At 46.8% G+C, this 13,548-nt stretch overlaps 4 protein-coding genes across 4 annotated transcripts; 1 reads left to right on the top strand and 3 right to left on the bottom strand.

Annotated features, from left to right (window-relative positions):
* Positions 1 to 1,292: 1,292 nt before the first annotated feature.
* Positions 1,293 to 2,238, bottom strand: PEX2_074830 (sulfotransferase family protein; the record flags this gene model as incomplete). The annotated part of the gene is made up of 2 exons (XM_016744753.1): positions 1,293 to 1,997; positions 2,050 to 2,238. The coding sequence occupies 2 exons, from the start codon at positions 2,236 to 2,238 to the stop codon at positions 1,293 to 1,295; spliced, it is 894 nt and encodes a 297-aa protein (XP_016600673.1).
* Positions 2,239 to 3,856: 1,618 nt separating this feature from the next.
* On the bottom strand, positions 3,857 to 4,697 carry PEX2_074820 (uncharacterized protein; the record flags this gene model as incomplete). Its single annotated transcript, XM_016744752.1, has 2 exons — positions 3,857 to 4,364; positions 4,411 to 4,697. 2 exons carry the CDS (start codon positions 4,695 to 4,697, stop codon positions 3,857 to 3,859), a joined length of 795 nt encoding a protein of 264 aa, XP_016600672.1.
* A 743-nt stretch (positions 4,698 to 5,440) lies between these two features.
* PEX2_074810 (cytochrome P450) lies at positions 5,441 to 7,092 on the top strand (the record flags this gene model as incomplete). The annotated part of the gene is made up of 3 exons (XM_016744751.1): positions 5,441 to 6,021; positions 6,073 to 6,457; positions 6,505 to 7,092. The coding sequence occupies 3 exons, from the start codon at positions 5,441 to 5,443 to the stop codon at positions 7,090 to 7,092; spliced, it is 1,554 nt and encodes a 517-aa protein (XP_016600671.1).
* A 475-nt stretch (positions 7,093 to 7,567) lies between these two features.
* On the bottom strand, positions 7,568 to 12,931 carry PEX2_074800 (Mg2+ transporter protein, CorA-like/Zinc transport protein ZntB; the record flags this gene model as incomplete). The annotated part of the gene is made up of 7 exons (XM_016744750.1): positions 7,568 to 7,851; positions 7,911 to 8,016; positions 8,079 to 8,210; positions 8,269 to 8,616; positions 8,672 to 8,934; positions 8,990 to 9,341; positions 9,782 to 12,931. 7 exons carry the CDS (start codon positions 12,929 to 12,931, stop codon positions 7,568 to 7,570), a joined length of 4,635 nt encoding a protein of 1,544 aa, XP_016600670.1.
* Positions 12,932 to 13,548: the final 617 nt, after the last annotated feature.

Genomic DNA, 13,548 nt, shown 5'->3' with positions numbered 1-13,548 from the left:
TCATCTAATACCCTCGCGCAGACCATGGAGAAGCTTCTTGCTGGAAACGACTAGATTCCGATGGTTTTCCGAATATTGTAACCACTAGGAACAGGAGCGTCAAAAGGCATTTCAGACAGCTGTTGAGATTAAGCAAAAAGGTGGATTTCAATATACCCCTCGACTAGCGATGTAGACAGGGTGCATACATCAGATCTTTATCTATACTGTATTAGGTGCCGTGGAAATGATATTGACATATCAATCTATGTCATGTATTGGCCTATGCTGCAAATTTGATCATTGGCTGATCGTTCCTGTGGGACCGAAGTACTTGGTCGATATATCTCATTCGTTGATATATGGCCCATGCTACTCTAGTTTCATCTTTTGCAAAGCCTTCCGAGAAGGGAATTTTCTGCCAACCGACAGTCACTAGAAAGAGTTTGTATTATGAGTTGGATGCAAGGGCGGGGGTGGAAACCTTGGACCTCGGGAAGGCTGACTGCTGAGGTAAGAAGACGCCCGGTCCACAGGTGCTGCGGACCCCCGGGGCCCCGGGGGCGCTGACTACCGCTGCGTCTGTTGCAGCTGCGGTGTTGGATAGTATGGCGAAGATACTAATCTGGAAAGTGGATTTTGGAATATTTTTCAAATCTATTAGAAGTATGGAATAATGCCAAAAGTTAAATTGTTAAACTCTTAAATCCCTTCATATGAAATTAAAGGCATATTTATGTTTCCTTCCACCGAAAGATCCTTCATTCACCGCCAAGAGAAACAAAAAGCCATGTTATGTCTTGATCTATCATTTTCCATTTGACTGGAACCAGTCTGGAGTGGAATCTCAACGTATGCAGAAACTGGTGATAAGGATGCGAAACCTCATCAACAGCGCTAAACTCAATCCCGTAGGAGTTCGGGATTCTTAGCATGCAGGGAATATCGAGTTAGGACTAGCGTTGAATTCCTATGCCAATTTTGATTGTGAAGAATGATCTGGGACGCTTCTCGCGGTTACTGCGTTGCTTTGGTGTCTGGTTGAAAATATTTTCCTTTGTAGTTTATGCTCTCTCTTGTGTGATGATGGACCCCTTTCCAGTATCGCCTCACGAGTACTTCTCTATAATATGTAGGAAAATTGTACGCTACATTATGGTCTACCACATCACGCCAGTGGGATCACTTTTTCTATGGTGACAACTTATAAATAATTGACCTTGTTCGGTCTGAAGTAAATTAAGCAGTACATGCGCCACAAAACACCAAGCTGTAACGGCTTACAAAACAAATAGAAACATAGTACCAGAAACTTACTCAAGCAAAGGAAACGCAAAGAATAACAAAATAGCCATAGCAAGAACAATCAACCACAGGAAAATCCCTAGCATAATCGCTACCCGCTTATAATACCGCAAATAGCCTGCCTCATTGCCATGCGGGAAGCGATTCGGCCTCTGCCTACCCAAAAACTCACATAGAGGCACCCACCCATCCTGACACTTAAAGACTAGCAGTCTCTCCTGCGGCACAATGCTCTTCACCCACGCATTGTACGCATGGTACAGCTCCTCCGACGGCTCGGCCTCGACCCCTAGCCGCTCAGCACAAAGCTGCATCCAGCCGCGGTAGAGATCGTTAGCAGCCACAATGCCGGGAACCCAGTACCCGACCCAGCGGAAACATTCAGACCGTAGATCAATACCGAAGCCGCGCCATGAGCGCAACCAGACGGCCGCGGAGGTGCGTTCTGTCAGAACGACTTTCGCGTTGGGGTACATTTCCAGGAGGTCGGGTAGGCATGCACTTCCGGGAACCTCGAGGGTGACTTCGCAGCCTTGGAAGAGTTTGGCGAGCTTGCGCCGCCGGAGGGCCGTGTCCTTTGTTTGGACGATGGCGGCGCTTTCGCGGAGGTTGTCAAATTGGCAGAGGGGCTCGGCGAGGTGAAAACATGAGCCATACCCTAGCTCTTCAAGCGCGTGCTTCATGCTCATTGTGCCTGTGCGGGGGAGTCCGGCCTGGGTTGTGTTAGGTATGTCTCGGTTTAATTTTGTTGCTGGGTAGACGTACAACAATGACTTTGATGGTCCCTCCATGGTGTATACCAGATGTTACTTGCAGTTTTGCGTCTACTTTGGGGTCTGGGGTGGTGATTGTGATGCCGGATTGAAGGACGAGGGCTAGGGTGTGGATGCCGAGCTTGTAGTAGAGCCAGGAGTTGGACTTCTCCGTGTCCATTTGCATGTTTGTGGTTTCCATTGTCAAATAGCTCGTAGGGTAATTAAGACGAGTGGTGAGGGAGAAGTGATCGACTTTTACGTGCATCGAGTACTTATTAGTAGACTTTTGCCCTATGGCGGGCTGCAGTGTACGGGGTCGTGGGGTGATATGGCCCCCATCGAAAAATAATCAAAACTAAGGAACACGAACAGTGCCACCAATAGACCAAGAGTCTAACGTTCTGACAAAAATAGCCTAATTTCTTTACTTCATGTAGTACCTGAATGACTCGCGACTACATCAACTCTAACATGAGATAGTGGGGGCCGCTGGAAATCTAACAAGCCTTGACAAGTGATCTTGGCGATCTTGACTCGTTCTAGCCAAGGACAGCCCCGACACAAGGGGTGCTAAATTGGTGCCCTTGGCCCCAATATTGAGACATTCCTGCGTGAGCTTTCAGCTTGGGGCACTTTTGCAGCCAAAATATGCAACATCCGGGTTTAGTTCCAATATCGACGTAAGCACGTGTGCCTCGCGTGGGACATCCACAAGGCTAGAATGTTGCAGGTCTTAGCTGTAGTCAGCCCTCAGGGGGCCAAAAGCCCAGGCGCGGTGCCTCGCCATCCACCACTGCCCTTCACTGCTAAAGTGCTGACCAGCATTGAAGAAGATTATTCGAGGCAGCTCCTATCTAGTGGCGCATGAGTTTCCTATCTAATAATAGGCAGGGTTGATGTTACATCTTCATTGAACAGGACCTTGCGAGGTGTCAGGCGGTATTAGAAGCTTCAAATGTTTCTGAATGCTCAGGTCTATGGTAGTATTACTAGACGGAGTCATGCAGCAGTACATTGTTTGGGATATCATATCTTTATCCTGAAACGGAAAAGAACCCTAGTATCGCTGTTGAGTTGGTATGATCATACAAGAAAGAAGCGAATGTCAACACCCACTCTCTGTTTTGAGATAGATCTCCGATACATTAGATGTAGTTAGGTTGAATGGATTGTAGTATTGCAACGATGTAATCTTTATCGGTCCATTATACGAATATGTTAGGAAATTCTATGGAACCGAGATTAGCGACGTAGTTCGACACCTTTATCACCAGTTTCTGCCCAGAACCCGCATCCCGAATTAGAAGTTGCCATTGAGTTTCGGCCTGCCTTAGGTCAAATGAAAATTGATAGACCAAGAGATAACAGGCTCTCTGGGTTTATCTCTATTTCTCTTACAAATGGATTGGTGATTTCATGTACCTACAGGGGTGAGAGAGAAGCACATGAATGTGGCTATAATTACATTTACGAATAGATTACGAGAGTTTGACCATTCCTTTCTGGCACTATTCTAATATCTTAATCGATTAACGGAACATTCCAATCATATATTAAATGCTGCTCAGTATCACATTCCACAAGGCATATGTTGCGCTACTATGGGATGTGGCTACCAAAGCCATACACTTTACCTGAAGTATGAGCTGCATTTCACTTACGAACAAAGTGTTATCTAGTAGATCATTGAGCATATTCAAAAATTCAAGGTGAAACAAGTGATGTTAAGCAAAGTAAAAGGACAAACATTTAGCATATAATGATAAAACTGTCGCCAGACATCCCATCCATATCTAAACCAACATCAAGAATATGTCTCAACTAGCCTCATCGTTTACAGGATTGCCCCTTTCAGCTGTGAGAACCATCACCCTCCTCGCAGTGAGAGAAACAGCCGTGGCAGATAGGGTAACTATATACTCCATAACAATGACCATAAGAAAATGGAGCCAGATACTCGTCTCATCCTCCGACATCGGGTTCAACACGGACCGCTCCCCTGAAAACAATGATCCAGCCGAGAATGACAAGCGGACACCCATAAAGGGCACACAGAGCAAAGCACATACAACAGCCGCACGTTCAGTGCGGTAGGCCTTTACTTGAACTCTAGGCATAGTCATCACGGAGAGGAGAATGATCCCGGCAAAGATAGCGATGAAGAGGAAGATGCCACCGCGCATCAAACGGAGGTCTCGGGCTTGATTATCGTGGCTTGTGTAGAGGTCTCGGCCGCCATATGCCGTCATCACTGTAGCTACTATGATAGTCATATGTAGCGGGAGGAAAACCCAGATAGTGAGGCCTTTGTATACAGGGGCATTGCTGCAATTGCTGTTAGAAGATGCGTCCAGGATAGGAGTCAACTTACGCTCGAATTAAAAGTCCTATCAAGAGACACAAGACTGGTGCAAGGCCAATTGTGTCTAGGAGAGTGGCTATTGGTAAAAGATCGGATTTTGCGGGGTCCATTACGGCTAGGCCGAGGCCTGCTCCAGCGATTCGCAAGCCAGAAAGAATGATGAGGGGAACCAAGATGGGACGCCAAGTGTAGGGTTGCTTGTTGCCATGGATTAGAATAATAAAAAAGATAGCTGGGACAATAGCGACATAGAATGCCAGTTCGATCAGGTAGATTGCGTCTCGTAGGGCAAACATGGTGAGCTTGGAAACGATCAAGTAGTCGGGCGCGACAATTGAGGTTGGGGAGATTCTGGAAAGGTTTCTCTATCTACAGTGTTGTGAAAAGTACGGTAATGAACTATAACTACGAATTGCTTCAATATTCGCCCCCGAGATGCCAAGATTATGATTGCTTCTTTTCAGAGGCCTGAGATTAGTCCTGCGGCCACATGGCCCCCGTCTGACATACATCGTAGAAGCTAAGTGGAACTAGTCATGCAGGAGACGCCCCGACGGATTGTGAGCAATGAACTTAAACAGATGCCGTATGCCGATCTATACCACCTCCAGAGACACATGGAGTGATAAGAAGTGGGGGCGATCCCCGCACAGCACTGATCTCTCGTATGGAGTCAAGCACTGCCATAGATACCAAGCAATCATCCGCCAGGCCTTGTTTTTCAGCCGGTAGGGGCTATTTTTAGAGGATATGCAGTCTGCAACCGATTCTTAGTATACGGCAACTCGGCCGCAAAAATTCAGAAATAGATGGATGCTACATCACGACACAACCATTACAGAATCCGCCTTGGCCCCTTTAAGAGCGAATATATAAGAGCTCAATAGATTCACTTTTAACACGAGAAAATCAAAGATAATCGTACTCAAAAGTATGTTTGGAGCTGAATACCTGGCCTACCTCGCAGTCTCTTCACCACTCCAACTCTGCATCTACTCTACCAGCGACGACTCCTGGTCCTCAACACCCGAATACAACCATGCTCGCTCTATTTCTCGTCCTAGTCGCTCTCACGAGCTACCTCCTCGTGAGACTGCGCCAGCAACGCGGCATGTTTAAAAATCTCCCTGGGCCGCCGCATCACCCTATCTGGGGTCACTTTCTGATCATGCGAGACATTGCAAGCACTCTACCCCCTGATGCAACCCCACAGCTGTTTGCGAACTTGATGCGAAAGAGATACGGTCTTGGTGACTTCTTCTATCTTGATCTATGGCCGCTCGCGCCGCCACAGCTTGTCATTGCCCACCCAGAACTGGCCACGCAGATCGTCCAAAAGATGAATCTTCCCAAGGAATCTGCCATCATGCAGAAGTGGACTGGTCCTATCCTTGGCGAGAAGTCTATGGTCTCTGCAAACGGACATGACTGGTTCATAGCTCGCAAGTCCTTCACTCCGGGCTTCCAGCCGCGGAAGCTGCAGCAACATATCCCGTTTATTGTGGAAGAGGCGTTAGCTTTTGCTGGTGTTCTAAGAGAGCACTCTGCAAAAAATGACATCTTCAAAATGGAAGATCTGGGTGCGAGGATGATATTCAACATCTCGGTTTGGGTAATCTTGTAAGCTACACGCCCTTTGTTGCTGATCAAACATCAACTAACAAAGCACAGGGGAATCAAGTGCAACGCGCAGAGGGATGATGATGAATTCCTCGAGCTCTTTAGGAAACAGGCTGCAATGGTACCTCAGGACTTCTGGTCTCGGTATCTCTACGATGTCAGCCCCCGGCGATACTATCGGAAGTGGAGCAACGGACGTGCTCTAGACCGTTACGTTGGCCGTCTGGTAGACCAACGAGTCATAAGCGGCCCAACTGCAATTCCAAGCGAAAAGGCTATCTACTACGCCATCGACGACGCCATTGCTACCAGCCGAACCCTGAACAAGACTATCCCACTTAATAACTCTGTAGACAAATATACGCGAGACATGCTCATCGCGTCCGTCAAGACGCTCATCTTCGCCGGTCATGACACCTCAGCCAGCACTCTCTGCGTAAGCCCTTCTCACCCTTTTACTCCGTCAACACTAATGATTTTCAGTACACATACGCCGCCCTGAGCAAACACCCCCAAGTCCTCCACACTCTCCGCCAAGAACACAATGCCTTCTTTGGCACTGATCCCTCCGCTGCGGGAAATATCCTCCGCAATGACCCAAACCTCCTAAACAACCTCGCCTACACCCTCGCAGTCATTAAAGAAGCCCTCCGCCTATGGCCCCCAACAGGCGTCAGCCTCCGCCGCGGCCAACAAGACCAAACCCTTTTCGCAGATGGCAAAGAGTGGCCCACATATCCCTTCGCAGTGCTCGTCAACAACTGCGCCACCATGCGCCGGGAAGATCTCTTCAAGGAGGCAGAGAGGTTCTATCCCGAACGGCACCTCGTTACTGATCCCGCGGATCCATACTTTGTGCCGCGTGACGCGTGGAGACCGTTCGAGAAGGGACCACGGATGTGTCTGGGCCAGACGTTGGCTTTGATGCAGCTGAAGATTGCCTTGGTGATGACGGTGCGGACGTTTGATTTTGAGATTGTGTATGAGGAAGGGACGTTCATGTATCAGGTTTTGGATGTCACGGCTAAGCCGTCGCTGGGGTTGCCGACTAGAGTCAGGGTGATTGAATAGTACATGCTTTGTTTTTGCAGGAGTAGTATATAGCGAAGCCAGTGTTTTCGCATATTTTCAAATATTCAGCAATAGTGATATTTTACTGCATTTTTCATTTGCCGAGTCGGGAATTCAGCCGATCTTGCGATGTATATCCAGTGAGGTCCAGCAATTTGAAGTGGCTGGCATATTTATTTAAATAAATATTGGATGAAATAAGAAATGCAAGAAATTCAACTGAGAAGCCTTTTTATCATATCCGCTCTCAATTCCAAGGTTTGGGGTGGTGTAAGTCAGGAACGAAGCGCTTTGCGGCAACTCGCTACTTAAATATCTCTGGGAAGTATCGATTTAATTCTTTGGCTTATATTGGAAAGTAGGGAAATAGAGGATACACATAGGATGGGGGTGTATAAATACCATCGTTGATTTTCGTGTATCCAAAAAGCTATATATCAAAGGATGTACATAATATCAAAGCCAGGGCAGGATTTTAGCAAATGTTTTGGGGGCTTCGACGCTGCCGGAAGCCATGATTTATGAGGCTTAAAACGGATTTTGGGAGACCTGAAATCTCCTCCTGGGATGAAGAGCCTTGTATACTTGCCCCTCGCTCATCCGTGCTATTCGATTGAGACACACTTGCTGTTTCCGAGCCGTTGCTATTCCCATTCTTCTTTTTAGTTTCGTGCTTCATCCGATTCCACTGCTTGACGAGATTGTCGAAATTGAACGCAAGAAGTATCAATGGGAGAGAAACAGCGCCCGAGACCCCGACTGCAACATCATATCAGTATTAGAGCCTAAGTGCATCTCGCAGCATTTTAAGCACATACACAGAATTGGAAATATCCACCATGCATGGTACTCGACAGCTCCAGAAACACGTGGAAACTCGGCCACATTCAAAGCAAATAAAGAGCATAGGAAGGAAAGAGGGAGCTGATATTGGAAGTGTTATGTTAGTATGGAATCAAAACTGGTCCGGGGGCCATTGGACGTACGAAGATGATCGTGACTATGGTAAATACGAAGATGACATTTGCTTGTCTCGCAGTATCATAAGCCTGTTGTCGTCCAAACTCGGCTTCCTTGAGGCCGGCCTGGTTCGTTCGGAGGTCCAAAAGAGTATTGATCTAAATGGAATCAGCAGTTCGATCATCAAGATATTCGACTAATTGAAGCTTGACATACAGAGTTCTGCACCATCTCCGTCTCGGTCATCATATTCTGGATATCTCGTAGAACCATGTTCGGCGTACAGGTCTCGCTAAACTGGAAGTCAGGAAATGATTCCAGCTCCTTTGTCTGAAAGAATTGTTCCCAGACATTTTGTTGGGATTCAGCCAGTGTACGAAGCATGTTGAGCTCGTCATGAATGTCCTTGATCTCATTCAGGAGTTCAGCTTCTTTGGAAACAATGTGATAAGGATTCTCAGCCATGTCAAGAGCTAACAGCCTGCGGTTGTTCTCTTTAGGCTTTCCCTTTTCCTTGTTCAACTCTGTGAGAAATTCATTGAATAGTTTAGTTTCAGCATCCGCCTGTCGTCGGCCTTCATTAGTAGAGCACCTGACACAGACAGGGACTTTTACGCACGATGGTCCTGATCGACTCCCGAAAAATCTCCAAAGTGCTTTTCTTTTCTCGTTTCTTCACAGTAGACATCCTTCCAGTCGGAATATTCCTGTCCAAAAACAAGCCAGTCGCTACTCCTAAAATGACTTCAATCATCGATTCGACACTTGAGACACGTTCAAGGGTGCTTTTGCTCTGATTTGACATGACGAATTCACGTATTCCGGCAGATAGAATGTCATCGTGTTGATCTGATGATTTTGTGGAAGTCGTTATAATTGTACCTATCTCTGTTAGACGATGTCGTGAAAATAGAAAGCTACTTGGGGATGCTCATACGGCCGTCGATAATCCACATCCACAGCTGGTCTACCATCAGGATCGTTCTCTCACTCGATTCACCAGATGGGGCGTCAGGGGGCTTTGTATTCTGATTGCCCTTACTCGATTTGTTTGGTTCGCCTTTTACTCTGTCGAGGTATTTTGAGACAACCTGGTCACTGTCTCGTTTGTATGTGTCCTCAGTTGGGTAAAAATACTGGTCAAGAGTCATGGCCTCGTGAAGCGCTTCTTGAGGCGATGGGAATTGGTATATTGCCTGGTTACCTTTCTGTGAATTGACCTGTTGCACGCCATGTTTTTCGTCGTTTTCAAACTGGGGTATGAACTTGCCTATACTCAAGAAGGGGATCTGTTTATGGATTAGGAGAGCTCATAATAGAAAAGAATATTTCACTTGCATAGAGGGCGAGCTTGTCTATTTTTCGTTGCACGGGTTCTTCTTTCGGATCATATTGCTCGGCGTAGGGGGTAAACTCTCTCTAATGTACAGAATTAGATGGAGGTTATGTAAAATCACCAAGAAAATTACCTTGCATTGAGGCTGCATACATGTCCTCCCTTGGCCCGCAGCTACCCAGGTTGAACTGCGACTGAAGAATGTTGTAAAGGAACGGCATTGCTTTTCCGTTTTACCTTCTTCAATCGAGACGACCGTAGCAAGGTCCTGGATTTGTTAATTGATATTTGGTTTGCGGTAGTGTTCAAAAAATACAGACATTCATCAATTGCATCTACTCAAAATGTTGTGTCAGAAAGTTAGCACGCTAGGTTCAATGGGAATCTCCTTACTTGATTGGCTGGCACGTGAAGCCATCGAAATTTGAGTTCGCCTAAGACAGTTGGAGGGTCTGACTGTGCATGGTGATCGCTGTTTAAATCCATCTTATGTGGCGCAAGAACTGTGAATCCGTCGCCGGATTGCCCGGAAATCATGTTAGCCAGATCTTGCTTCAAAAAGTCCAATTGGCGATGACCCTTCCTCATGGACGATTTCATTATCTCATTTGGACCACTGGTCTGATATATGAGTTCCTTGACACTTCTCGTTGTGTGGTGAAGATCGGCAATTGTCTTGTTGCCGTAGAAATCAATTATGGTCACAGGGAGTTCTTGCAAGACAGTCAAACTGTCAGACTTTGTGGGACGTGCTGGTGGCTGGTCACTCTCTGTGATAGTAGTGTATTCAACGATTGGAGGGGGGTTGTGAATTAGCTCCGTCATCAGCGTGTTCAAGGAACCAGTGTTCCTGTGAAGCATATCATGAGCAAGTTGGATCTCCTCGGTTTTGAAATGTGCTCCATTGGACAGAAGCCACCATAAAACTACTACCTGGCGATGGTATATAGCGAGATGAAGAACTGTATGTCCATTCAGGTTAAGGCTGGGCCCCTCAAACCAAGTTTCAAACATCCTTTGCAGATAGTCCTCTTTTCCCGGTTTCTCAAATTGAGCAGCAAGCTCGAGTATTTGGCTTGCTTGGTTTTGATTCTCTGAATAGAATTCAGATTTTTTGATGGCCAAGCTATCAAGTTTAGACCAAAGAAGCCCTTTGATCTCGGTGTTGCGTTTCTTCACCGCCAGCGAGACACATGATTCCCGCTCATTGGATTTCATGATTATGGCCTCGATCTGTGATTTCGGTGATTGAGAAAACCGACCCAAAAGGCTTTCTAATATTCCACGATGGCCTGATGCGGCTGCAACTTGGAACGATGTAAATCCGTCATCCGTCTTGGTAAAAGGGTCCAGATGACAAAAGCGGCTCTTGGTAAGCTCTTCTTGGCCATGCTGAGCAGCGACATGAAGGCAGGTCATGCCCCTTTTTAGTTGCGGATGCTCACCTTGACGCATTGTAAGGAATCGATCTATCAAGCAGGACTGACCATTCACAATTGCCCAGTACATTATAGCGGTCAGTCGATCGCCTAATTCAAAGTCTGTAGGAACAAGAAGCTTTGCCAGGCCTTCCGCTATTATTTGAATTTCACTTTCAGCTGTCGGGCAGGGACAGGAATCAACGGATGTCTCTGGGTAGTATGGTTGGGAATTCAACAGCTCCAACACAATTTCAACGTGCCCCTTGTCAATAGCCAACCGCAAGGCACTTTGGCCATTATGAGTGCATATTGAAGGATCGATGTCAGTATCCTCGAGAAGTTCCTTCACGGACAAACTCGCACCATCCCAGGAGGCATAATGTAATGCTGACCACCCATCTGGGTCAGTTTGCAGGAGACCATCTCGCACTTTGAGAAGGGGCATAAATGGTCGCAGGGACGACTCAGAGCATGCAATAGCGAAAGGGGTCCGCTTTGAAGTCCCAGTGTTGGGTTGGTGTATATTTGCCCCCTGCGCGATAAGATAATCCATCACTGCAGTTTTCTTCTGAACGCAAGCTTGGTGAAGAGGGGTGTCGCCGTTACAGTCGACAGGGTCGACCTCAGCGCCCCGTCTCAAGAGAAGCTCTACCACCTTAAGATGTCCGTTATGTGCAGCCATATGCAAAGCTGTTGTTTCCTTGTAGGTTTTTGCATTGATGCCCGCATTCCTGTCAATGAGGAGATCTACAGCGTCTGCCTGGCCATGAGCACTTGCAAGATGAAGAGGGGTACTTCCATCCTCATCCACTTTGGTTAAACTGGCTTTATGCGCAAGAAGTACCAGCATGACTTCTATGTGCCCATTGGCGGATGCTAGATGTAAGGGCGTACTTTGCTGATTGTTTCTTGTTCCAACTGCTGCATTGTGGTCTAGGAGAATTTGAACAACCTTGTGGTGACCATTGGCAGAAGCCAGCTGGATTGAGGTATTTCCAATCTTGTTGTTCGTATCCACATCAGCTTTGGAGTTCAACAGGAGTAAAACTATCTCAGCCTCTCCATTGCTGGCAACTAGTTGAAGTGGTGTATTTCCTTGCCTGTTGTACTCATCGATGAGTGAATGATTTTGAACTAAGACTTTAGCCACATCCAACTTCCTTTCAGAACAGGCGATATGGAGTGGCGTCGATAGATCATTGTTGAGGAAATCTTTGTCAGCGCCATGTTCGATAAGTTTCTGGACAATATGGGGCTGTCCATATCGGGCTGCCAAATGAAGGGCGGTGCTTCCCCAGACATTTTTGGCATTGATGTCATGATTCGGAGCTTGTGATAGAAGTTCCACAGTGGCATCTTTACAACCTTCCATCGCCGCAAGGTGTAGAGGATTTCCTATGTCACCTTCTTGCAGTGTGCTGTCTGCACCTCGAGTCAAAAGCAATTTGATCGCTTCGGGTCGGTTCTTCTTCGCGGCAAAATGCAGAGCTGTCCAATGTGCGTTGCAAACATCGTTAACATTAGCCCCTGCATCTAGTAATGTCTTTATCACCCCCAGATGGTCCAGATCCGCCGCAAAGATCAGTGCAGTTCGTCCATCAACATCCTTCAATCCTGTATCGGCACCTTGTGCGATGAGCGTCTTGCAAGTTTCGGTCTGTCCAGTCCAGGCCGCTTGATTCAGTGGGAATCGTTGACCTCGCATCTTTACATTAACAAGAGCCTTGGCGCCATGTTCGAACAGTATCTTCAAATTCTCATTTTTGCCATTTCGGGCCGCAAGGTGAAGGACGGTAGAGCCTGCTTCTGTGGTCTCTTTGATGTTCGCGCCCAACTCCAATAGCAGTCGTACTATCTCGGGTGGGCCGAATGCTGAGGCAATGTGCAAAAGTGGAATATCGGTCCTGGAGTAATCATCATAGGCAGGACAATCGTAATCGATTCTGAGAGAGAGGGCAGCATGAGATTGAATGAGGTCCCTGATATATTGGACTGGTCCTTCGGTCAATGCGTTCGGCAATTTTGACTTAAGGGACTGGATAGTATCCACTAAAAGTGGTTCTTCGGAAAGATGATGATGCTTTTTAGCTCGGGCCCTGGGCCGATGATGACTTTGGACCATGGTGAAGGTAGCAGGTCCAATGTGCGTTTCGGTCTGAAATTTGATTTGAAAGAAACCTGCAAGTTTCGGTTGCGTGGGAATGAGAAATAGATTTATTCAGGTGCGAGAGATGTGGGATATGTAAAGGTGGGCATAGAAAAGAAAATACCCTGTTTCTGAACATTAGCTAGTGGGGGATATGCAGCTTCAATGTTATTGATCACGTCTCTACTCCGTACTCCTGCTCATGGGAATAATACAGATCCCGATCGACGAATCAACACTTTGAACATGGGTTCGGCGCGCGATCTACCGGCATGGGGTATTGAGACACGTCGGGATCTTCAAACCTCCGGAGACAAATTTCGGATAACCACTTCGATGGTTCCTTTTATTTTGATGCTGCACTGATACAGACTCAGGCTGAATACTTTTGAATCAGATTTGTCGTGCCATTCCAGCAAGGGTATTCAAGCTAACGATCGGTAATTAATTCTCAGGATACCCCCTCTAATGGAAGAACATTTGATCAGCTCGGCCCAAAAAAAGCAACCATGAAGCTGGAAATCATTACTCCGTACTCCGTATCCATCCAATTTATTAGCCATTAGCTATTAGCGTATTGGAGATGCATGCTA

Source organism: Penicillium expansum, assembly GCF_000769745.1.
Source record: "Penicillium expansum strain MD-8 chromosome Unknown contig258, whole genome shotgun sequence".
Lineage (NCBI taxonomy): Eukaryota > Fungi > Ascomycota > Eurotiomycetes > Eurotiales > Aspergillaceae > Penicillium > Penicillium expansum.
This window is presented reverse-complemented; position numbering and strand designations above follow the sequence as displayed.